This window comes from Talpa europaea (assembly GCF_964194135.1).
Source record: "Talpa europaea genome assembly, chromosome: 16".
NCBI lineage: Eukaryota > Metazoa > Chordata > Mammalia > Eulipotyphla > Talpidae > Talpa > Talpa europaea.
This window is the reverse complement of record NC_140084.1, coordinates 6,724,354-6,749,744: the sequence shown is the minus strand read 5'-3', so window position 1 is coordinate 6,749,744 and position 25,391 is coordinate 6,724,354. Positions and strand designations below refer to the sequence as shown.

Here is a 25,391-nt window from a genome sequence, read left to right as displayed (position 1 = left end):
CTATTTAGGGCTCTTTTATGGAAGGAGGATGCTGGGAAGGAGGAACCAGAACCTCAAAAGGAGATCAGAGAAGAGGAGAGGGAGGGAGAGTGGAAGTGTGTAAACGTGTGTATCTGTGTGTGCCTGCTTGCGTCTCTCTGAGCCTGTTGTCTCTGTGTATGTGCATGTGTCTGTCTCCCAGAGGAGCTACACCCAGACAGACAGACGGAAAGGGATCCCAGATTTGGGATTCATGAATGAGAGAAGCTCTGACCCGGAAGTCACTCCCAGCAAGTTGCACCAGGCCCGGGGCAAGGGCAAGATGCTGATGGCCTGTCAACATCAGAGATGCCAATGTGAGGCGGGTGACCTCCTCCCCCAGTGGGGAGCACGCTGCAGCCCCTGAGGATTGCCAAGACATGGCCAGTGCACTCCCATTCCACTCCCCTGTGAGGTCTGGGAAGAGAGAAGTCTTCTCTGTCTGAAAAAGAAGCCTTTAGAACGTTCAAGCTGCCTGGGTGCTTGTCCCCACAGCCAGGACCCCTTCTCTGCTCAGGACCCTGGCTACTTGGGACCATAGGAGCAGGCCTCCAAATTAGCGCTCCTGCCTCTGGGCTGAGAGACCCCCTCTGTTTTCCCCTCTGTGAGGACTCCTGACACTTGACCTGTTATGGAACTGGACTGCCAGGTTCTTCCTTCAGCTTCCTCCATGAGCATCTCAACCAGACATGCCACTCTGAGCCAGCCCACCTACCAGCTGCTCCGCGTGCAGGCATGTGCCCTGCAGCGCCCCTCACTCACTGCCATGCTTTTGTTCTCTACAGAGATCCAGAAACTGGTGCTGGAGGGCCGTGTGGGTGAGGCTATTGAGACCACACAGCGCTTCTACCCAGGGCTGCTGGAGCACAACCCCAACTTGCTCTTCATGCTCAAGTAAGTTGTGGGTACCCCCAGCTCCCTGCTAGCCCGGCCCCTCTCAGCTGGTGGTGGGAGCATACAATCCGGACCAAGCCCAGAGCATTGCCGCTCTGCTCCCTCTGCAGGTGCCGACAGTTTGTGGAGATGGTGAATGGGACCGACAGTGAGGTCCGCAGCTTGAGCTCCCGAAGCCCCAAGTCCCAGGACAGCTACCCTGGCTCCCCCAGCCTCAGCCCCCGCCACGGCCCCAGTAGTTCCCACATGCACATCACAGGTCAGCCACTCTCCAGAGGGCTCTGGGAAGAACTGGTGTGGAGAAGGCCACTCACATGCCCTTCACTGGGCTGGGCTCAGGGCTCACTGCTGGGTTTGGGGGAAGGGAATTGGGGCCACTATGGTTATTCCAGGGGCCCCACTGGATGGCAGCCTACATCACTTCTGACTGTCCCTCCAACTTCCAGGAGCAGACAGTCCCAGCTGTAGCAATGGCGTCGCATCCACAAAGAGCAAACAGAACCACAGTAAATACCCTGCACCCAGCTCCTCTTCCTCCTCCTCCTCGTCCTCGTCCTCCTCGTCCCCCTCCTCCGTCAATTACTCAGAGTCCAACTCAACAGATTCCACCAAGTCCCAGCCCCACAGCAGCACCAGTAACCAGGAGACCAGGTACCTGTCCTCTTCTGCTTCCTCCTCCCACCTTGTGTCCTGCACCAGCTGGACCCTCTGCAGTCTGTTCTTTGAGTACCCTCTTTCCTGCACCTGCCACCCCCATTGAGGTGTGTGCCTGGAAAAGTAGCTACTGAACCCCCAGCAGGGATGGACTCCAGCTTCTAACCCTGCCTGTGATTCAGCTGTTACTTTCCCTGGCCGTGGTTTTCTCCAGTGGTGCCAAGAATATGATTTCCTCCAAGGAGATCAGGCCTGTGAGAAACTCCAGGGTCTACACTGAAGGAGCTTTCCCTCGGCTTCACCTGTGGCCAGCCAAGTTGGCTGGTGGGGAATTTAGGCTGCAGACTACATGTGGCTTTCAGCAGCCTCCAAGCATACTCAGGGCTGACCTGGGTTTGACTCCCAGGGATGCCCATCGGGACTCACCAGGCCCACTCAGTGAGAGTGGAGAGATGTGTAGAAGGGGCGTGCCAACTTGTGTCATGGAGGGAGGGTCACAGAAGTCACACTAGAACAAGAGTGGGACTCTTAGTTGCTGGCCAGCGGGGACAGCTGGGATCACATGAGGGCAAGTAGTGGAGCCTAGCAAGCCTGAGCTGCCCTGTCGCACTTCTAGGGGCCTCGGTTTCCTCACAGCTGCCCAGGTGAAGCCTGAGGGGAGGTCTGACCAGGCTGCTTGGCTAACTCCCCTCCTACCCCTTCTCCCCAGTGACAGTGAGATGGAGATGGAGGCAGAGCATTACCCCAATGGGGTGCTGGAGAGCATGTCCACACGCATTGTCAATGGCGCCTACAAGCATGAGGACCTGCAGACGGATGAATCCAGCATGGGTAAGTGCCATGCCCTTGTGTGACCTGGCTCTTCCCTTGGTGGGCAATACTTGGTCCAGGTGCCTTCTTCCCCTTGGGAAGAGGTTGGGATGGTCAGAGAACTTCTAGCCAACCTTGTCCACTACCTCCTTAGCCAGTGATGAATGGGGGCTTGAGGCGGGAAGGCCCAGGCCTGCTGCTAGACCAGACCTCTGCGTTTGAAGCTAGAGGGAGTTGGTGAAAGTGAGCTCTGAGGAGCACCCATGTATCTGAACAGGGTGGGAGGAGAGAGAGGTGCTGAACCCCATCTGACATGTAGACCACAAGTTAGGAGCACTGTGAGGTGTCAGACTGCAGGGAGGAAGCCCTCGGGTAAGGACTGAGGTCTTTCTTCCCTGCCTCAGGACCTCCTGATGGCAGAATCTCTCTTCTCTCAGCCCTCACCTACCTCTGGCAGAAGCTACAGCTCTCTCCCACCCTACCCCCATGTCCTTCTTGCCATGCTGTCTTTGGGAAAACCCACCCCCTCCCCAGTTCCTCCTCTTCTCACCTCTCCTGATGTATTCTCTCCTGGGCTCTGGCTATAGATGATGGGCACCCCCGGCGGCAGCTCTGTGGAGGTAACCAGGCTGCCACAGAAAGGATTATCCTGTTTGGCCGTGAGTTGCAGGCCCTGAGTGAACAGCTGGGCCGAGAGTATGGCAAGAATCTGGCCCACACAGAGATGCTGCAGGTACAGGACAAGCCAGGCCCTCCTGCAGAGCAGGCGCTCCTCTGATGGTGGTGGGCCGGGTGACCCTGGGAGGGCCCTGAGGGCAGCGGCAAGAGGACAAAGCAGACTCTAGTCAAATCTGCGATGGAAAGTGGGACATCCAGGGTCTACCCCACCCCTCTTAAGCTCTGGGAGGCCATGACACTGTTTGGCCTGCAGTCAGGGTGTATTGCCCCTTACTGGTACCATGCAAGGCCCTTTGCTCCTCTGAAGCCATGGAGGTACGTGTGTGTTACGTTCCACAAACCCCTCACAAGTGCCCTCCCTGTCCCTTAGGATGCCTTTAGCCTGCTGGCATACTCAGACCCCTGGAGCTGCCCTGTTGGCCAGCAGCTTGACCCCATCCAGAGGGAGCCTGTGTGCGCTGCCCTCAATAGCGCCATTTTAGGTAAGTGGATGTCACAGAAACAGAAGCTGACTCACGAGTGCCTGGGGTGGCCCATTGGCTCTCTCTCTAGGAAGAGCTGATGTTTGTTCAAATCAGGGTGGTGAATTATGCCCAGGAGCACTCTAGTGGCCATTAGTGTCTTGGGATTCCATTACTGAAGAGTGAGGAAGGAGCCTCACTCTGTCCGGGTGAGATGATAGGCCATAAGCTATGGCTGCAGGCTCAGGCCATGACCACTCTAAAGAAAGCCCAGGTCCTCTTATTTCCGGCAGGCCATGGCCTGGTGGCTGGAACACACTCAACAGACACATGAACACTATACTCTTCCATGAGATTCTGTTTAGTCCTCCACTTTCCGCTCCCGAGGAAACTTTGACTTAGGCCAAACTATGGACTGGACAGTGACCAGGCCTTATCTTTATTCCACAGAGTCTCAGAACCTGCCAAAGCAGCCCCCTCTGATGCTCGCCCTGGGCCAGGCATCTGAATGTCTACGGCTCATGGCCCAAGCGGGCCTGGGATCTTGCTCCTTTGCCAGAGTTGACGACTACTTGCACTAGCTGACCGTGCTGGCCGGCCCCACCTGGCTCCCTCGGCCTCAGGGCTGGAGCAGCCCTGCCCTCCGTAGGCATCTGGTGCAGGGACCTGGAAGCCATGGGCAGAGTCCACTCCTCCTACCTGGCCTCTCCTGCCTTTCTCCTTCCCTCCCCCTTCCCTCTCCCCTCCCCGCCCCCCTTCTTTCATTCCCTCCTTCCTCTCTGCTTACCCTCAGGCCCTCTCTCTCCCCTTCACGTGCAGCGGCCTATGACACAGTATTGGCTGGTTAGTCTCATGTAGCGCCTTCTACTTTGAAAGGGAGGTTTTATTTTGTGGAGGGGTTGGGGTTTTTTAATCTTTTTTTTTTTTCCTCCTGACTGAGCCACCAGTATTTATCTCTGGAGAGTTTGTGCTGAGCTGGTTTCTGCTAATTTAGTGATGAAGCCTATCAAGTTGGTGATAGCTTATTATTTTCTTAAGTAAAAAAAAAAACAAAAAGTGAGATTATATATATAAATATATATATTAAAAAAAGACAGTATTTATCGTAGTGTTAGTGATTCAGCACCTCTTGGGTGAGGCTGTCCAAACACCATATGTTTTTGAGTACGACTCACAAAAAAAGAATCATCTCTGTCACCTTAGCCAATGATTTGTTTATTTCAGGCTTCCCCTTCACTGCGCCACAGGCCCAGCTACAGTCTGGGGAGGCCGAGTAGGCTTTGCAGGGCCACTGAGTGGGCAGGTTAGGCTAAGTTGGTCTGTAGCATTTCGAGAGGTATGGGTCCCTGGGCCCTGAGAACTGGGCTGAGCAGAGAACTGCAGGGCTGAGGGTCCAGAGAAGTTACAAGTTGCCCCAGGGCTATACCGCAGAGGAAGGGAGTAGAGGGTCCTTGGCCAGCACGCTGTCTACCATTCTACCTTGCCTCTCACTGCCTGCCTTGCCCTTCCCCTCTTCCCTTTTCAACATCCTGCCTTCCTTTATTAAGATGGCCAAATAATTCATTGACTCTAAATTCATTGCCTGGAAACTGCCTGCCTTCGACCCTAGAGCTGCAGGAGGAGGTCTGCATTCGCAGGACAGAGCCCTTGAACAGGGGCTGCCTTCTTCCTGCCCGGATCTTCACTGTCGGCACAGCCTGATGGAATCGACTCTTGCTGTTGAGAAGCCAGGACCTTGTGGAGGCAGATTCTTGGGCCGCTGGATGCTGGAGTGGATGGAACCCTTGACCCCCTAGGCCAGGCAGCCCTGCAGCTGGGCCCTAGCTGTCTTAGGAAAAAATTATGAGTATTTGCTGACCAGAGGAAGGGACCTCCGTGGGCTTTACAAACATCCCACCGGTCTTTTCAGATGGATCTTCATGGCTGGTGGGGAAAAACAGTCCAGGTACTGCCATCAGGGAATTGAAAGGAGGAGCTGAGATGGCTGCTGGGATGTGGGCGGGCCGTCGGAGACTGATTGCCCCTGAGGAGAGGAGCATCAGGAGGGCCTGGGATGTGACACACAAGCAGCCCCTGCAAAGGGGCAAGGCCAGAAGTTGGACTTCCGGTCCCTGCCTGCATCTGAGCTGGGCGAGCTCCTGCCTTCTTGTCAGTGGATGCGGGAATGGTTGGTATGGCCTGAGCTATTCAGTACCCACCAGACCTCTCCAGACCTGCAGCCGGACAAGAGAAATGATTGAGTCAGACAAACTGCTGGTGACAGGGTCAAGGCCCTGGCCCTGTACCGTCCCAGAGTTCTCCTTGGGACATGCTTCTATAGGCTGCTGCATTTTCTTGATCCCCACTAGGACCCCAGCTGGCAGCCCACAGACCCTGGCCCCTTGGGGAGGTGTTATCCCGTCTGTGAAGGAGAGTCACTCCGGGCGAAGCTGGGGATGTCTTGCCTCCACACTCAGAGCTGGAAACATCAGACTGTTAAATGGTCACAGCTGAGTAGGATTGGGAGTTAAGACCTGAGGCTTTTGCAGCTGGAATGGGGTTGAGGGAATGTCTTCTCCACCAATCCTCTCCTCTTACAGATAAAGAAACAGGCCCAGTAGATGAAGTGACTTGGCCAAAGTCACACAGCAGGTTAGCAGCCAGGACTAACCTCCTCCCTCAGACTTGGGCCACACTGTTTAGTTTAAACATTGAAAAGTGGGTGAGGGGGTTAGACTGGTGAGATCCCCCAGCAGTGTCTGAGCAGCTGGTACCTTCAGGGGTGTGTTAAGGGTGGGGAGGGGTGCCTGGGCTTGGTTTGTGGAGCGGCTGAGAGAGGGCCCAGGAGAGCTCGGGACAGCTGTGTGCTGCTTGGGGTTGGGTGTCCGCCTGACTTGCACTCAGTACCCATGGCCACCTCCCCATTTTCTGTGCCTTATCTCACTGTTTCAGCTGAGTCCAAGTTGTTTACTCTGTTCCTCTCCAGAGGGGCTCTCTGTCCCAGTTGGACAGCTTACCTTTGGGACATAAGCCTTTGCCCCAAAAGCCGTGGAGAGGACCAAAACCAAGCTGCTTGAGCCCACTGTCTTGCTGATAGTCCAGGCCCGCCTGCCAGCCAGAGGAGCCCCTTATGCACACCCAGTCCTCCCAGCCTGCTTCCGGGAGCCTCGAGTAGAGAAGGCACTTGGGAAGAAAACCCAGAGGAAGGACTGGACCTGACTCACGGGACCAGGAGGAAGACTTGGCTCTGTGGGGTCGTTCAGTCCTGGGGAGCAGTCTTCCCTATTCACCTTTTCCCCTTGTGGCACCCAATGTTCACTGCTTGCAGAGCAGAAACTGGCAGACCACACGAAGATCAGAGCCCCTCCTCCTCATCCACGTGGGTCTACGGCTGGGTCAGAACACACCAAGAGCCGGAGATGCGGGGACTGCCAGGCCACCCAGCACCTTCCCACCCTTAAGTAAGCACAAAGAAGATGAGGCAGACAACTGTCAGAGCAGGAAGTTCCTTTGGTTGCTCACAACTCAGGTATGCACGCTGTGTGGCAGCCGGGCAGCAGAGCCCCACTCGACCGCCAGGCCCACGCACCTGGACTCGGGGACTCTGGCTGCTTCAGGCGCCACCTCTTTGCATAGGGTGTTCCTCCATTCGTAACTACAGCTGAAACACACGTCCTCCACATTGTGCACACTGGTTCTGCCTTTGTCCTCGCAAGTTGATACTTGGCATTCGCATGAAACTTGTGGGTGTGGGAGGGTCCAGAGAGAATTCTAACACAAAACAACCTATTAAATTGTACTTGAGAGATGAAAAAAAAACTGTTGTATTTTGACAGAATTATTTTTATTAAAATACACCTCCATGAGCAGAGTCATGAGTGTCTGGTCTCTATTTTGGGTCTTGACTTAGGGTTGGCAGCCCCATGTGGCGTACTGTCCTGCAGGGCTTGACCCCTTCTCAGCCCACCTGTCAAATGCCCAGGCCTCTGGTGCCTCCTCCAGGACCCTCAAAACTGCAGGAGTTTGTAGGACCTCAAAGGGGAAAAGTACTTAGCTTCAATTTTCTCCCCCAAAGCAAATTTCATCATAGGCAAATTCAACCTCAGAAAGGTGGACCACAGGACCTTCCCCCTCAAAATAAGATTTTTATCCACTTCAAATACAGACACTGGACTACTGGAAATAACCCTTCTGAGGTGTAGTGAAATCTGGAGAAAAAGCGCTTGTTCTTAATCCTAGTTCTGCTGTTTACTAACTGAGTGTCCTTGGAAAATTAACCTTTCTCAACCCGTTTCCCCGCCCTTAAAATATTGTTAATCCTTCTACCCCGTGGAGGTACAGAATTACAGCATGCAGAAGGCCGTGCCTGGCACACAGGGACACAGCACATGTAAGTGCCCTTCCTCTATGAGAATGTTCCTTGATGGCTGCTGTACCTCATACCTCAGCCTCATTCTTTCTGCCCTGCTCGTAGGCACCAAGATTTTATTTAGAGGTGGGAGATAGTAGATTATGCTGATGTCCACCTGGAGGTGGGACCAGAAATACGGAGGCAGAGAAACCAGTTAGAGAAGACCACTGCAGTAGGCCAGACACAAGAGGGCTGGTTTGAGAAATACTTAGGAGATAAAACGTTAGCACTCAGGATGATGTAAGGGAGAAGGAGAAGCCTAGGCAGGGCCTTCCTGGTGGCCTAGGGGTTAAGTCTCCGCTATCACTGCTGCCGTCTGAGTTCAATTCCCAGCCAGGGAGCTGACCCACATGGTGCAGCAGACCTCTCTTGTCTTGTTGGCTGTTCCCCTCTGCAGTGTATTTGAGTGGGTCTTCCTGTTCTGCTCCCCACTCTGTCTTGGTGAAACCTCTCACCCCCTGCACCTCTGGCCTGCACCCTAGTTCTTTTATGCAAAAATAAAACATTAAAAAATAAAAGTGCTGACTTAAAAAAGCCTAAGCAAATGCAGGTTTTTGGCCGGGGTGACAGGTGGATAATTGTGCCACTAAAGCTGAACGTCACTGGAGTGGGGAAATTTGCGAGAGCGTAAGTAACTACATCTGAGAGGGAGATGGTTCCTGGAGCTGGAAAAGGGTTCTGTGATCCAGTAAGTAAGATACTGTCCTGGGTGCTCACAGTGACTATGACCAGCTCATCAAAAGCTCTAAAAGTCTCATGTTAAGGGCCTCCCTGGTGGCGCAGCGGTTGAGCGCTGGGTTGCGAAGCTGCCCGCAGCCTCCGCAGCGCCGGTTCAATCCCCAGCCACCACCAGGTGAGGGTCCCACATGGCGCGCAGACCTCTTCTGCCGCCCACTGCTTGCCTCAGCAGTGTACTTCGTCAGTCTGCCTGCTCTGCTCTCCCCTCTGGCTCTGGTGAATTCTCTTACTCTCCTGCGCTTCTGACTGTACCCAGTGCTTGTATAAGTAAATAAATAAATATTTTTAAAAAGTCTAATGTTAAGATGTTATATTAACCCAGCAAATTCCAAATTTACATCACTCAGACATTTTACAGAACTCTCAGAGTGTGGAGAGAAGAGCGGGGTATTAGATTAAGCACAAAAGTCCTGGTCCCAGGGCCTCCCCTGGTGGCGCAGCGGTTGAGCGCTGGGCTGCGAAGCTGCCCGCAGCCTCTGCAGTGCTGGTCCAGATCCCTGGCCACCTGGCGAGGGTCCCACATGGCACGCAGACCTCTACTGCCCCCCGCAGCTCCCCTCAGCAGTGTACTTAGGTCCTTCTGTCTGTTCTGCTCCCCACTCTGGCTCTGGTGAATTCTCTCACCCTCCCGTGCTTCTGACTGTACCCAGTGCTTGTATGAATAAATAAATCAATCTTAAAAAAAAAAAAGTCCTGGTCCCATAAGCCAGAGTAGATGCAGCTAGACTAAGTGGCTCTCACCTCAGCGATTTGGGGGGACATGTGGAAACCATCCGGAGATATCTTTAATTTTTTTTAATTTTTAAAAATATTTATTTATGCATACAAGAGATGGGGTACAGGCCAGAGATGTGGGGGGTGAGAGGATTCACCAGAGACAGAGGGGAACAGAACAGGCGGACTGACTGAAATACACTGCTGAGGGGACCAGTGGGCGAGACAGGAGAGGTCTGCTGCGCCATGTGGGTTGCTCCCTGGCCAGCTGGGGCTCAAACTCGTGCTGCAGAGGCTGCAGACTGCTTCATAGTGCAGTGCTTAACCCCTTGTGCCACGAGGGAGGCCCACTTGAATTTTTTTAAAGATTTATTTATTTATACAAGAATTGGGGTACAGGCCAGAGGCACGGGAGCGTGAGAGGATTCACCGGAGACAGAGTGGCAAACAGAACAGGCAGACTGACTGAAATACACTGCTGAGGGGAGCAGCAGGTAAGACGAGAGGTCTGTCGTGCCATGTGGGTTTCTCCCTGGCCAGCCGGGAATCGAACCCGCACTGAGGAGGCTGCAGACAGATTCACAGCGCGGCGCTCAACCCGCTGCGCCACCGTGGAGACACCTTTAGTAGTCACACCTGGGGTTAGGATGCTACTGGAATCTAGTGGGTAGCAGTCAGGATGCTGCTTAAACATCCTGGAAAGCATAGCCTGAAGTTAATATCTTATCACTCATAAAATTGACAGGAAGTTCTGACGTCTCTTGCCAAAGCAGGAGAGCCCTGCTGGTCAGCAGGTCTTAGGGGAATCCAGCTCAGCTCAACTGACAAGTCCTGTCATCACAGGCTGCTGGCCAGAGAAGGCTGGGGCACCGGATGCCAACTGAGTAGGGGTCTGGACTCAGCAGGAGAATCAGACAAGCAGGGGCGGAGGATCCTTAGGCAGAAATAACCCCGGTCACGCGTTTCAACACAGCCTGTCTGACAGCAGGTCGCACAGGTTTCACCGCTCGGGTGGGCAGCCAGGTGAGCTCAAGGGTCGCTTGCAAAATGGCATTTACTTGTGGGGGACACTGGTTCCAGTAAAGAGATGGGAGAGGTCCGGGGGAGGGGGCCGAGAGCACTGAGACCCCAAGAGCAGTGCTACCTAAGGGAAAAGTCAAAAACCATCCAGGGGGGCAGCAGCTCCGCAGGCGGCTGGGAGATGGGAGCGCCGAGCCGGGAAGCCCGGCGAGCTCCAGCGAACGGGCGTTTTGCCAAGACAGGACGTTGCCCAACACCTGACCTTCCTTCCTTCCAGGACAACCAAGGTCCGCCACAGACCCCAGAACCTCTTCGCTCTGGATGCGGGGCGCAGGCCCGGCAGAGGCCGCGGCCGGAAACGCGCGCCCGGCGTCCGCGGCCCGGCCACTTAGCCCCGCCCCTACCAAAGCGCGCATGCGCGGCTCCGGCCCCGCCCCTCGCGGCCCCGCCCCCGGCAGGGAGCATGCGCGGGTCTCCCGCCGGGCCCGCCCCTCCCTTTCCAGAGCCGCCGGTTCCTTAGAAACCGGGCGGCGCGTTCCCGGTGGCGGCGCGCTGGACTCCGGGCCTCGGACGCCCCCGCCAGCCTCCTCCTCTGCCGGCGGGTGACCGCTGAGACCCGTCCGGGCCCAGGGTCGCCCGTGAGGCGCGGGGCTAGCGATGCCAGCGGGCCAGGTGAGAGGCGGCGGCGCCGGTGAGGATGCAGGAGGGCGGGCGGCGGGCGGGCGCGGGCAGGGCCTCCGCCGCCCCGGCGCCCGGGGTCGGGGGCGGGGACGCGGGAGCCCGCGCGGCCGGGGGCCGGTCCAGCTGCCGGCAGCCGCGCGGAGGTCGAGGGTCGCCGCCGCAGTTCTGCCTCCCGTCGCAGCTATAGGACCTGCAAGTTTGGTCGTAGAATTGGAGAATTTTGGCTGCTGGACGCACCTGGGCCATGGCCCGTCCGTTTATTGGGTGCTGGGACCTAGGCTCCTGCCCGGTGCAGAGCAGGCTTCCCACCTGTGTGAGGACGGGCGCTTTGTGGATGAGGATGTGAGGTGCGGAAACCTCAAACAAAGGGCTCCCGAGGTGGCTGGTCCATCCTCTTTCAGAGTGAGACAGGACTTTGGGTGGGTGAAGCTTTATTTGAGGAAAGGATGTTCAGGTGGCAGGTAGGAGAAGAGATACCCCACAAGGTGCGATGGCTCTGCTAGACCCCGAGTGCCCACTGACCACATCTCCAAGGCCCTGGCCTACCTTTGAAGCTCAGGAAGGAAGTGGATGGGCTTGAGACAAAAGGTGAAGTAGGTATTCCCATTCCATGGTGAGGAAGGAAGAAGGGGGGGGGAGATAGCGGAGCTTGTGAAGGTTGTGTGAAGAGTTTACCTTCCAAACTACAGCAGATTCTAAAGAATAGGACAACAGTACAAAAGTTTAAAGCTGCATTGGAAAGACACCAAGGAAGGTTGTAAACCATCTTATTTATGTTCATTGTTCCCATCGTGTCATGTTGAGGGCAAGATACGTGAGGAAGAAAGTGTGTGCCTTTTGATTATCCAGAATCCCAGGCCAGGCACCATCCCGAGAACCTTCTTCATAAGCCACAGGGCACAGAAGCCCTGGAAGGAAGAGCTCTTAGCCTGTCACCCCCTTCAGCTGAAGAAAACAACTGTTTAAATTAGAAAAGACACCTAACAATGTGTTACTGTGATAGGGGGAGATAAGGGAAAGATGGTTGTCATAGGAGTTGGGGAAGCTATATTCATTCTTGATAAGGAAACTTGTTTTCTTCTGAAAAGCTATCCCAGGAAAGTTTTAAGGCCATCAACATTAAAGAAAATATGAGAAAAATGACTGTTTTAGGGCTAGAAATGTAGAGAATCTGTGCCAGGGGGTGAAAATTTTCAGCAGACAGTTCTATAGGGGGAATCCCCAATTTACAGATAAAGATTCTATTGTATAATGTTATAATGCAGTTACTTCAGTAATTTTTTTTTATCATTAAAAAGGATTCTATAGTGAAAGACTTATCACTTGGTTGTTTTGCTCCTATAGAATGATCGGTCTGTATCTGATGGAATATTTTTATTTGCTAGGAAAATTCAGATACATGATTTCTGTAGTAATAAAGAACCCACTATTTGAAGGATTAATAATGGGGCCAAAAAGTCCCCCTGCCCTCCCAAAATAAAAACACTTAAAGATTGGAGAAAAGAAGTGTGTGATTTTTTTTTTTTTGAAGATTTACTTATTTATTTATACAAGCACCGGCTATAGTCAGAAGTGTGGGAGGGTGAGAGGATTCACCAGAGCCAAAGTGGGGAACAGAACAGGCAGACTGACGAAGTACACTGCTGAGGGGAGCAGCGGGCGCAGCAGGAGAGGTCTGCTACGCCATGTGGGACCCTCGCCAGGGGCCTGGGATCGAACCAGTGCTGCAGAGGCTGCAGACAGCTTCACAGCACAGTGCTCAACCGCCTGCGCCACCAGGGGAGGTCCAAGAAGTGTGTGATTTTTAAGTGATGGTCCCTGAGTCTGACATCAAAGTCACTTTGTTAGCCTAGGGCAGTGCTTGATAAAAACTCCTTTTCAATGTGTATTAGACTTTGTAGCATTCCCTTCACCCCAGGGTAGTGAGTGGTAAAAGATACATTGAAGGCATGGTAATGTTAATGGGTCAAATTAGTTTAAAGCTTAGAGAAAGTTTAGAGAAAGTTTTTCTCATAAATCAAGGCCAGACCATAACAATGGGTATTGTGGTTTCCCTTCATTGATTATTCTTGCATCTTTGGAAATATTTTCTATAAATACCTCAAGAGATATAATGGGGCATTATCGTAAGACTCTGTAATCTATGGGGGAAATCAGCACTATAGACCAAATCCTGGCAGAAAAAGCCTGTGCAAATTATTGTATTCTATGTAGAAATCCTCATTACTTTAGCTTTGGCCCAAATAGAAAACAGAAGAATAGTCCAAAATCAAGATAAGATGGAAGAGAGCAGGGCTGAATGGGTGTGGGGTGTGGGAAGGTGCTTTGAATGTAAGTGTGAATACTTGCCAAGTGCACAGTTGGAGAGCTCCTACTTAAATGTGCTGAGTATGCCTCGTGGATTTTTTTTTTATTATTCATTTATACAAGAACTGGGGTACAGGCCAGATGCGCGGGAGGGTGAGAGGATTCACCAGAGACAGAGCGGGGAACAGGCAGACTGATGAAATACACTGCTGAGGGGAGCAGCGGGCAAGACAGGAGAGGTCTGCCACGCCATGTGGGACCCTCGCTGGCAGGCCAGAATCGAACCGGTGCTGCAGAGGCTGCAGACAGCCCCACAACGCCATCCCCACAACGCCGTGCTCAACCGCCTGCGCCACCAGGGGAGGCCCTGCCTCATGGGTTTGTCTGCATTTTTCAAACTCCTACTGCCAGAAAGTCACTTGGTTTCAGAGGAGATAGACTCCTGGACTTTCAGTATTTCTTCATTTCCATGGCAGTGAAACCTTTGACAAATAATTGCTTAACAGTCACTTCATTTTTGCTGCAGCTGAGGGCGGTTATCAAATCTGGCCTGTGATAAAGCAATCAACGGTATTTAACAAGTCAACGTACCAGATAAACCAGTAGTGCCAAGGAGATCTCCTTTCACTGTACTGATTTTCTATTAATAAAGTAAGAGGAGACATGTACTGGGGATGCAGTTCCATCTGATGTAAGAAGTTGTAATGCAGACGTCAGTTCAGAAAACACAGGAGTCAGAGAGATCACTACTTAGAAGAGCTTTTAGGTGCCTGACAAATCACTCAAGCATACTTAGCGTGTAAGAGGTTCACTTCTGGGATAAATACACTGTTATTTGGCAGAATAATAGCATCCAGGGAAAAATGGGGGATTTTGCTATTTTAGAGGATTCCTATATAGTATAGTAGTGGGACCTTATTTTTCTTGGAAAAGTAGCAGCTCTGTATTAGTAAACTACAGAAGGGTCTAATAGTCCCAATTACTTGGAAAAATGTAGATGTCAGGTGTTTTATAACATGAGGAATGAAAAATGAAATAAGCTTAGGCTCATAAAATTCAGAAGTGTAAGAGATACTAAGAAAAACCTAAAAGCACGAGACTTTCCTCCCCTATAACACTTAGGAATTAGTCATTAGGTCTGGAGTGAGCTCACTACAGTTCCGTCTCTTCAAGCCAAGACAAAGGAAATGAGAAATGGAGTAAATATTTCTAACCTCATGGTGACAAGAATGAACACTTAGGAAACAGGGATTACACATAAGAAGGAAGAGGTGACGTTCCTACAGAGCTTATACACACTCATTCTCTTAAGGACTTGTTCTTTAGTTCCTGCTCTCAGGAGGGAAGTTAGTTGCAAATAGTACTTTTGTTCTAGGTACTATCAGTTCTAAAAGTAGCCAGTGACAAAATGCCACATTCTTCGGGACCTAAAATAGCCTTGGATTTGCTGGGGGGAGAGAGCTCTCTCTGCCTGCCACTTCTCAGAGTCATTCCCAAGAGCTTCTGTAAGGGTTTCTCACCATCCTCTCCCATGAACTCAGGGTTCGGAAGACAAGAGGCCTGTGATGAATGGGATCTGAGTCCGCGTCCAGTCTTCCTTCTGGCCTGGGATAACTCTGCCACCCTCAAGCTATCATCTCTGTTTTTCATGAGAATAAGTAGCGACAAAATAGAACCAGAAACACTTTTACTTGGCCTTGAGATTTACCATTTCACTTTACAACCTCAAGATCTTTATTATTTACTTTCATAGTTATATTTTACTTAGAATGATAACTAATCAAACCATGAAACTCCTTGACCATAGTTTGTTTCTTTTTTTTAAAAGATTTATGTATTTATGCATACAAGAACTGGGGTACAGGCCAGAGGTGTAGGGGGTGAGAGGATTCACCAGAGACAGAGTGGGGAGCAGAACAGGAGGATGCACATAAATACACTGCTGAGGGCAGCAGAAGGTGAGACAGGAGAGGTCTGCTGCGCCGTATGGGTATCTCCCTCGCCAGGGATCGAACTCTTGCTGCAGTGGCTGTGCATAGCTTCACAGGTTGCGTCTTAACCCCTTGTGCCACCAGGGAGGCCCTCAACCATAATTTCTTAACCTGTATCGTTTATAACAGAAGAAAACATGAAAATGACATAAATGTTTAACTAGAGAAATGAAAAGTCGGTTCATATAGCCAGTGAAATATGTAAGACTTAAAACTGATGACATGAAAAATGCTTGGATCAAAATAGTAAGTGAAAAAAATCAGATACAAAATTGTGAATATAGCTTGATCACAAGTGCATGGAATAAATGTAAAAGGTAGCAAGAAAAAAAGGATGTAAGAGCACACAGTAACTATCTATAATGAGTATATATTTTGAAAAGCAAGTCCTCTTAAAAAATTCTTGCTGGTGGTATAAAGAATGATACTGAGGGCCTCCCCGGTGGCGCAGCGGTTGAGCGCTGGGTTGCGAAGCTGCCCGCAGCCTCTGCAACGCCGGTTCAATCCCCAGCTGCTCCCCGGCCACCGGAGGAGGGTCCCACATGGCGTGCAGACCTCTCCTGCCCCCCGCTGCTCCCCTCAGCAGTGTGCTTCGGTCCTTCTGCCTGCTCTGCTCCCGGCTCTGGCTCTGGTGAATTCTGTCACCCTCCCGTGCTTCTGACTGTACCCAGTGCTTGTATAAATAAATAAAAATAAATCTTTAAAAAAAAAAAAAAAAAGAATGATACTGAACTTGTTTTCTCTCTGCTGCATGTCCTCACTCTGTGTCTATATTTAAAGGGGACTGAGCCAGGGAGAAGCTTGGCAGGGGCCAGCCAGTGCTGGTGTTTCCCCTCTTGAGTGTCATTGAACCAAAGAGAAATGCACTTGCCTCGATAATGAGCTTACATGTGCATAACTAAGAGGTGACTGTACAGATCTTACGTGACTTTCTAAGACTGCTGTTTTTCTTTCTTTTTTGGGGGGGAGGAGTCCTTGTTGATAGATGGTATTGACCCTTAGGGTCTCTTTGTGTTCGTTGATGGATGGTTTTGTGGCACAGTGTCCCAAAGCATATTATAGGATCTTCCCTGTGGTTAATGGTTTCTGCAGCTGGGTGGTGGTTCCTGCTAGGAAATAGTTATCAACTCTGAGAGGCCTCTTTGAGGTGGCTCTTGGATCACGTGAGATGGTGTGTTTGTCCTGCCAAGCATCCTCTGATTATCAGGAAAACAGGGATGATGGAGAGGTCGGCCTTACTTCCTGTTAATTTTCAGTCTTTTGCATTTCTGTCCTGTGACAGGAGCTAAGGGGACATAGCTTATATTTTAGAGCATTGACGGAAATGACTGAATGACAGAATCTTATCTGATGTTATTTTTCAAATTAAATCATTGTTCTTAAATGATTGTTTTGGATCCCCCAGCCCTTGCTTTTGGTCATGGTGGTTATTCTCTTTAAATTATTGTCTTTGTTTCTCCTTCCTTCCAAGCTTAATATCCCCGATATGCTAAGTTTTGGGTTGAAATAACATTTAAATGTCTTTAAGTAATTTTCAAATTATTCTAGAAATGTTACCAAAATACCCTAAAGGGTGAATTTTCAGGGACCTGTTCTCTCCCTAGTGCCATATAAATCCCAGGCTTCATCCTAAGAGGAGCTTAGAGTCCAATAGTGAGAGGAAACATGGTACATCATTTAAATAATAAAAAATAATTAAATCGTTAAATAGTAGTTGGAACATACTAAAATAAATGGCATTTTCAGGTCAGCATAGCCCACGAGTGCCCTGTGTTTTATAACCATCTGCCTTCATCACACATTAACAAAAAGAAAGTGAAAAAGAAGTGGTGTGGCAGCAACTGTCCTGAGATTAGATCATTTTAAATCTCACATTTAACACCTAGGAGATTGTTAAATCACACTTGAGTGTGGTCTTGGCCTCATTGTAAGGCAGTTTTCTGTGTACACTTAAGAGGTACTTGTGAAGGACATCGGGCATTTCCTGGTGACCGGAAGCTGGGTAACCCAGGGCGAGGGAACTCCCTCAAGGTTGCTGTGCTCCTGAGTGCCCTGTCATATCCTGCACCTGAAATCCACAAGGCAGGCAGATAGGTGTCTCTTGCTGCCATAAAAATAGCAGTTTTCCAGGAGCAGAGTGATTGCATCCATATAGAAGGCGGCAAACACAGAGAAAACTTGAGCAGATTCAGTCTGCTCGTTGAAAAGTCTGTATAATTCAGAACTCCTCCCCTTCTTGGGACCGCAGGCAATCTCTCTAGGGCTAGCTACTTCATATGCTCTGTGCCAGATTCATCTTGGTTCAGCTCTGGGTGTAGCAAGAAATGAAAACTAATCTCTAGGAACCTGGTCTGCCTGACTCCCTGCTGTGTTCCCAGAGGCCGGCATTACACCTTGGGGTGCTTACAGATAATGCAGAATGAATGAGGAAACTGATACCGGAATTGTCAGGCCTAGTCTCCCAGCCAGGAACGGATTCCAGGCTGCAGGGCAGCGCTGAGCCCCAGCCGCTAGACCCCCCAAGGGTTGGTGTCTCTCGAAGCCGCAGCAGGAACTTCGCAGACGCTCAGGCAAGCAAGCGAGAAGAGGCAGTTTGTTTAGAGAAAGAAAAAGTTTATTGAGGAGAAAAAGAACAGAAATAAAGTGGGACTCCCAGACCAGGGAACCAGGCCTGGGAGGGGCAAGGAAGCCAAAGTGGAGTCGTGTCTCAGGGAATATATACTTTCTTTCCCTGATTATTCTAAAGCTCCACCAGTCTCTTTGTGATTGGTCAGTTCTCCGCTGTCTCACTTAATTTGCTACTGAATGGGGGATCTTCACATTCCTTATCTAACAGGTCTGTCTTTCCCCATTTGTTGCATCTTTATCTTTATGGCCTAGTCTTCCGGGAGAGCATCTCCATACCTTATCTTTAGCACCTGAAGAAAACCAGGACCATCCTTAACAAGATTGTCTGTGGTCCTAGGATGTTTGTTTTTCCCAGTGGAATTGGTTACATTTTCTTGGTTGTCCTTATCTCTGAAACCTCCCTAAATTCTTCAGAGGTCCCCTCCTGCACTGTCCCTAAAACTGCCTAATAACCCTAGCTTGCCCTGTCTCAAAAGGACTGTCTGGTGACTTGATAATATTTAAAGAGAGTGAAGAGGGGATCACAGGAGGAGGTTCATGTTTGACAGGAAAGATGAGCTTGGTTTGGGAGAAACTGGTAGGTCAGCGGGGTGGGGATTTCACTTAGAAGCATCGAGTTAGAGCCAAGGCAGGCAGTCAGGGCTGGAAATCCAAAAGTTAAGATTATTTGTGGGAGATCATAGTGCAGTTGAAAGATCAGATAAAATTGTTCTGGGAAAGAACTGGGTGGAGGATGGCATTTTCAGATTGCTGTCACTCTGGTACTCACTGTTAAAGCAGCCTTAAAAAAACAGTCTTGGGCACACTTTGGGGGGGGGCGGGGAAAGGAGGGTTTGGGGTCAAAATCAGGGGGTTGCAATTGTATGGGGAATATAAAAATAAAAAAAAAATTTTTAAAAAACAGTCTTGGGCCTCCCTGGTGGTGCAGGCGATTGAGCACAGTGCTGTGAGGCTGCCCACAGCCTCTGCAGCATGGGATTGATCCCGGCTGGCCAGCAAGATACCCAAATGTCAAGGCAGACCTCTCCTGTCTCAACCGCTGCTTCCCTCAGCAGTGTATGTCAGTCAGTCTGCCTGTTCTGTTCCCTGCTCTGTCTCTGGTAGATCCTCTCACCCCCTGTATCTCTGGTCTGTACCCCAACTCTTGTATGCATAAATAAATAAATCTTTATAAAAAAAATCTTGTCACCAGATTTCCAAAAAAATAAAAACTACAGCTGGTCAATAATTACTTTTTCCTATTGTAATCATCAGGTGAAGCCAAGGGATCCAGATACCTCTGTGGGTGTTAAATATACTCCTTTATCACTTGATTTAGCAGAACCTTTTGTACATTGAGTAGTTACACTTCATTGGACAGGTCATTAGCCTGTCACTAGTGTCCCTCCTAGGCCACTGTGTGGAGGCAAGTGAGGGGCGGGGAACTGGTGTCTTTGCCAGGACTGAACATGCGTTTTCATTCGCTGCCGTGTCGGCTTGTGGGGCTAGGGGAGTAGCGTTTCTTTCCTTTGTCCTTTTTATGGTTTGCTGTCAATAAGAGGGCAAGCGTCTGTGACCATGTCATTGAGTCAGTGGAGGCAATGTTGAAATAAGCAAACAAATCATAGGAAAATGAAACCTTGCCCCTGGATCTTTGACTCCCAGGGTCTGAAGCGTTTATCATAACTCTTCATTTGTAAAATTCAATACCTGTTTCCTTGGTTTAGCTTTTATTTTTCCAGTGGGATCATAAATACAGGTAAAGAAATACTTTCCCAGGCTTCCCCAGTGGCACCGTGGTTGAGCGCTGGGTTGCGAAGCTGCCCGCAGCCTCTGCAGCGCTGGTTCAATCTCCGGGTAAGGGTCCCACATGGCACGCAGACCTCTCCTGCAGCCTGCTGCTCCCCTCAGCAGTGTACTTCGTCAGTCTGCCTGTTCTGCTCCCCGGTCTGGCTCTGGTGAATTCTCTCACCCTCCCGCACTTCTGAAGTACCCAGTGCTTGTATAAATAATTAAATAAATCTTTAGAAAAAAAAAAAGAAAGAAAGAAACACTTTCCCATCCATCTACAAATGCCCCTGCTGACAGCATTCATGTTAGGGTGTCAGCCTCTGAAGTGCCAGCTGGTTAGCGATCGCTGTAGGTGTTCCCTCTGCTGGGAGCTTGCCGTTCTGAACTCAAGGTGCGTACTTGTGCTCAGCTCCTGAGTGGCCTCTGATGAGGAGGTATAGTTGTCTTTCCTCTCTGGGTCCAGTTATTCCCAGCAGTTAACAGCCTGTCTACCACTTTGACTTAATTTCAGATGTCAGGGGTCTACAAGGAAGACTGGCAACAATTAGGCACACCTTCCTAATTTTTTATTTATTTAGTTTTTCTTAATTGCTAATTTTTTTAAAGATTTATTTATTTATTTATTTATTTATTTATTTATTTATTTATGCACGCACTGGGTACAGTCAGAAGCGCAGGAGGGTGAGAGAATTCACCAGAGCCAGAGCGGGGAACAGAACAGCCAGACTGACGAAATACACTGCTGAGGGGAGCAGCGGGTACGGCAGGAGAGGTCTGTTGCGCCATGTGGGACCCTCGCCTAGCGGCCAGGGATCGAACTGGCGCTGCAGAGGCTGCGGGCAGCTTCGCAGCCTAGCACTCTACTGCTGTGCCACCAGGGGAGGCCCTTAATTGCTATTTTTTAAAATATTTATTTATTTATACATACAAGAACAGGGGTACAGGCCAGAGCTGGGGGGTGAGAGGATTCACCAGAGACAGAGTGGGGAGCAGAATAGGCAGATTGACTGAAATACATTGCTGAGGGGAGCAGCAGGCAAGTCAGGAGAGGTCTGCTGCGCCTAGTGGGTTGTTCCCTGGCCGGGGATTGAACTCGTGCTGCAGTGGCTGCAGACAGCTTCATAGGTTGTGTCTTAACCCCTTGTGCCACCAGAGAGACCCTATGAGAAAACTTTGAAACGATGGGCTCGACCCATCATTCTGAATTTCTGTGATGCTGTCTCATGGATTTGGGAATTTGAGCGGAATCCCGTCACGTGGCTCAGCATGCCTCTGAAGAAGTGGAGACCTGATGGATCTCCTGAGAAGGCGTTAGCCTAAGGAAGTACGAGAAGATTATTCTAGGCAGAGCAAGCCGCTTGGACAGATCTCAGAGCAGAACTGGAGGAGTTGCGATATGGCAGCTGCTAGTGCTGGCACGTCGAGTGCAAGGGCTGGGGAAAGTGGTGAGCTGGAGAGATGGGGCTGGGCCCAGCCCACACTGGGGAGAGGCTCTGTGAGCCCCATGGAGGCATTTCACCTTTATCCTAGAGGCATTTAAAAAAGCTGGGGAAGGAGACGGTCAGTACCCGGACAACCCCTGGGTGTCTGTGCCAGGAACCAGAGCAACAGATGCACTCCAGGGACGTTAGGGTCTCCTAGTGATGGATGGACTTTGGGACCAGGGCAGCCAGAGTGTTTCCTTAGGGACTGGTCAGGTTTGAGTTGCTACCACCTGTTTGCATCTGCTGCCTGCACCGTCCCTGCACAGCTGTTTATTGACATTTGACTGAAAACAGCCCCTCCATGCTGAACTGTTGTGGTCCTGCAAGGCTTGATATATAACCTCCTTCTCTGGTAGGAGGAACCTTGAGGGCAAGGGGACTGAGCTAACGGATAGGCATGAGTCCTGTTGTGTGGAGGAGGAGTGGTGGGTGGAGAGACAGCTCTGGGTCAGGGCAACCTCTTGGCAGGTCAAGTTGTAGCATGAGACAGAGAGTAGCTCCTAATCCCAAGTGCAGGCAGCTGTCCTGTTGTCATAGATGATGCATGTTTTCTTTCCTGAACCATTTAACCAGATTGTGCCCTCAAACTACTTAGATGAGGGATAGAAGTAATCACTTTGTTACACTTGTGATCATATACCATGACTCTACTGAATTATATAGTTTGGATGAGTTCAGTATGTATGCCTTGGTTTTATTGATTAACTCGCTATGCAGGGACAAGGTCTGGAATCATTTGTATTTTCAGCAAATGTTTATCAAGCACCCACTATATATCAGGCCTTGTTGTAGGTACTGGGGTTATAGCAGTGGAGCAAAACAGACAAAAAATTCCCTTTCCTCAGGGAATTTTCCACATCCTAGCAGAGGTGGTGGGGGAAATAAACAATAAGGAAATAAAGCTGTTTCTGATAAGGTGGCATTTACATTGAGACCTGAAGGAAGTGAGGGAGTATGCCCAGTGGATATCTGTACAGGAGAGTAAGCTGCAAGTGCAAAGGCCCTGAGGCAGAGCGTACCTGGCGTGTTTGAGGTACATAGAGTAGTGAACCACTGGCTAGAGCAGAGTGAAAGAGGAGAAGAAAAATAGGTTTTTTTTGTTGTTCTTTTTGTTTTAAAGATTTATTTATTTATTTATACAAGCACTGGGTACAGTCAGAAGCACGGGAGGGTGAGAGGATTCACCAGAGCCAGAGCGGGGAGCAGAACAGGCCGACCGACGAAATACACTGCTGAGGGGAGCAGCAGGCGTGGCAGGAGAGGTCTGGCGTGCCATGTGGGACCCTCACTGGCGGCCGGGAATAGAACCGGTGATGCAGAGGCTGCGGGCAGCCCAGTGCTCAACTGCTGCGCCACAAGGGGAGGCCTGAGAAATAGGTTTTAAAAGATCAGAAAGATAAAAAGAGAGGGGATTGTGGACAGATATTGCGAGGCTTTGAAGGTCAATGTAAAAAACCTTGGTTTTTATTCCAAGAGAGATAGGATACCTGTGGACGTTGTGAGGTGAGGAATGGCTTGATCTGACTTAATTTTCACTAGTCATTCTCAATGCTATGTTGAGAAAAGATTAGGAGTACAGCATGGGAGGGCACTGAATCTGGAAAACCAGTTAAACGAGTGAAATAATGTAGAACAGAGATGAAGGTGACTTGAACTAAGGTGAGGGCAATGAAGTAGGGAGGCACTTGGATTCAGGTGCTTGGGAGTTAGAAAGTCAGGAAGACTCGTTAATGCATCAATATAAGAGAAAAAGAAAAATCAAGGATTACTCCAGGGTTTTGAGTTGAGAAATTTGTTATGCCAGTTCCTGAGATGTAGCCACTGTGGGAAGAGTTAGTTTGGTGGGGGGAAATAAGCAGGAGTTCTGGATATTTTATTATTATTATTATTATTATTTTTAAAGATTATTTATTTAGGGCCTCCCCTGGTGGCGCAGCTGTTGAGCGCTGGGCTGCAAGGCTGCCTGCAGCCTCTGCAGCGCCGGTTCATTCCCCAGCCACTGGCGAGGGCCCCACCAAATAAATAAATAAATAAATAAAATTTATTTATTTATCCAAGCACTGGGTACATCAGAAGCGCAGGAGGGTGAGAGAATTCACCAGAGCCAGAGCAGGGAGCAGAACAGGCAGAAGGACCAAAGTACACTGCTGAGGGGAGCAGCGGGCGGCAGGAGAGGTCTGCGGGCCATGTGGGACCCTTGCTGGTGGCCGGGGATCGAGCCGGCGCTGCAAGTGCTGCGGGCAGCTTCACACCCCAGCACTCAAATGCTGCGCCACCGGGGTGGCCCTATTTTATTATTTTGAAAAAGACTTTTGTTTATGCATGCATGCACTGGGCCATAGCAGTGATAGCGCTGAGACTTAACCCCTAGACCACCAGGGAGACCCAATATGTCAGTGTTTTTGTCAGAATTCAATCCTGAGTGTGGGTAGTACCTTTTGCCTCACATGGAACTCTGGTACACTACAGATAAGTCATTTAGCTCTTAAGTAAGGTTAATCATGTCCTGCCAGAAGCCCTTTGTAGGGTAGGTAAAAGGTATCATGTTTTTCTGCCCTCCTGCCATTAGGACAGATGATGGAACCCTGCGGGCCTGAATGCATGCCTGATGGTGGGCACCTGGAGTAGGGTGTGGGCATGTGTAGATGGGATCACCTGGGCTGAGACTGGGCTTTTAGGGGCGGCGGCGTGGGGACGCCAGCAGAAGCTGAGAAAGAAGCAGAGAAGCAGAAGCAGAAGCCGAGAGAGAAGCAGAGCCATGAGAAGAGCAGAGAGAAGGCCGGAGAGCCCAGAGTGAAGGCTTGGTGGCTGGGAGGCCTGTCAGCCGCCCGGCTCCCCAGCACCGCTGCCTGCTGTGTACCCGATAAATCGTAATAAAAACCTGAAAAGCCACTGAGGGTTCCAGGACTACCCTCTTCTCTACCCAGTCTGCTGGATGAGAAAACCTGCCCTGTGGCCTTCCTGCCCCTACACCCTTCCAGCCCTCTGTTGGTTCCTTTATAGTGCTTATCCCGAGTTGTAGTGACTCAGTTATGTGATGATTTGTTTATCTCCTGCTAAACTGTAGATAACATGCAGACAGAAACCTCTTATCTCAGCATTGTATCCTGTGTTTTGCCTAGACGTGCTCCACAGCAGGTACTTAGAAAGTGTTTATTAATGAATCAGTGTTACAGATGTTATTTATGCATAAGCACCAACCCAGGCTATGATTAGCTCAGTTAATGTCACAATCTATTTTAAAATCAGATTGAAGGCCCACTTCACTTAATAACTAGGGTCCTGGCCTCACCACAGGCCACAGTACTTTATTATTAACTGTAAAGGTATCCATAGAAAAATCTACTTCCCAAATAAGTCTCTTGACTTAAGTCCTTTGGAATGTATGTGGGGGTCCAAAGCCTGCAGAGGCACCTTGGAGGAGGGCGAGGTACCCTCCGGGTGCACAGTTTTGAAAGGCCAATACTGCCGAGGAGCATCCAGGTGTGCAGCTAGTTGTGAAGCATGGTGGGTGGCTGCGAGACAGAGTGAGGGCTTCGTGCCCTTGTGTGCCAGCATACTGCCCAGCCCATACAGCTCCAACCACAGTAGCCATCATTAACTGACTAAAGCCATAAGGAGGAACTCCTTTTTTAAAAAAAAGATTTATTTATTTATACAAGAACCGGGGTACAGGCCAGAGGCACGGGAGGTGAGAGGATTCACCAGAGACAGAGCGGGGAACAGAACAGGCAGACTGACGAAATACACTGCTGAGGGGAGCAGCGGGAGAGACAGGAGAGGGCTGCTGCACCATGTGGAATTCTCTCCAGCTGGCCGGGATCGAACCGCGCTGCAGAAGCTGTGGACAGCTTCACAGTGTGGCGCTCAACTGCCTGCACTACCAGGGAGGCCCGGAACTCCTTTTTTGAGTGCGAGTTGATCTTGAATTGTGAGGACTTGCCTCACACCTGCTGCTCAGCCCATCCCGCATGAATTTGCCTGCGAAAGCACCATCTTTACATACCCTCAGCAGGCCTTTGTTTTGTTTTTATTTTTATTTTACATATTTTTTACATCCTTCTTCATTTTTATGCAGTGTATGCTTTATCATCTCGGGTGTAGTCCCCATGAAATTCCCACCACCAGTTCACCCGTGTACCATCACCATAGT

At 50.3% G+C, this 25,391-nt stretch overlaps 1 protein-coding gene across 3 annotated transcripts in view; it reads left to right on the top strand.

Annotated features, from left to right (window-relative positions):
- RANBP10 (RAN binding protein 10) overlaps window positions 1-4,096 on the top strand; it is a gene marked incomplete at both ends in the record, with an annotated part of 59,149 nt that extends 55,053 nt beyond the window's left edge. For 2 of the 3 annotated variants that reach the window (XM_084256824.1, XM_084256823.1), the window contains 7 exons: window positions 804-912; window positions 1,023-1,171; window positions 1,359-1,597; window positions 2,211-2,397; window positions 2,964-3,109; window positions 3,425-3,536; window positions 3,966-4,096. In XM_084256824.1, coding sequence (XP_084112950.1) covers window positions 804-912; window positions 1,023-1,171; window positions 1,359-1,597; window positions 2,211-2,397; window positions 2,964-3,109; window positions 3,425-3,536; window positions 3,966-4,096 — 1,073 coding nt within the window. The remainder of the gene's footprint in view (window positions 1-803; window positions 913-1,022; window positions 1,172-1,358; window positions 1,598-2,210; window positions 2,398-2,963; window positions 3,110-3,424; window positions 3,537-3,965) is intronic. The other variant, XM_084256822.1, reaches the window with a different exon arrangement.
- Between the last annotated feature and the right edge of the window lie 21,295 nt (window positions 4,097-25,391).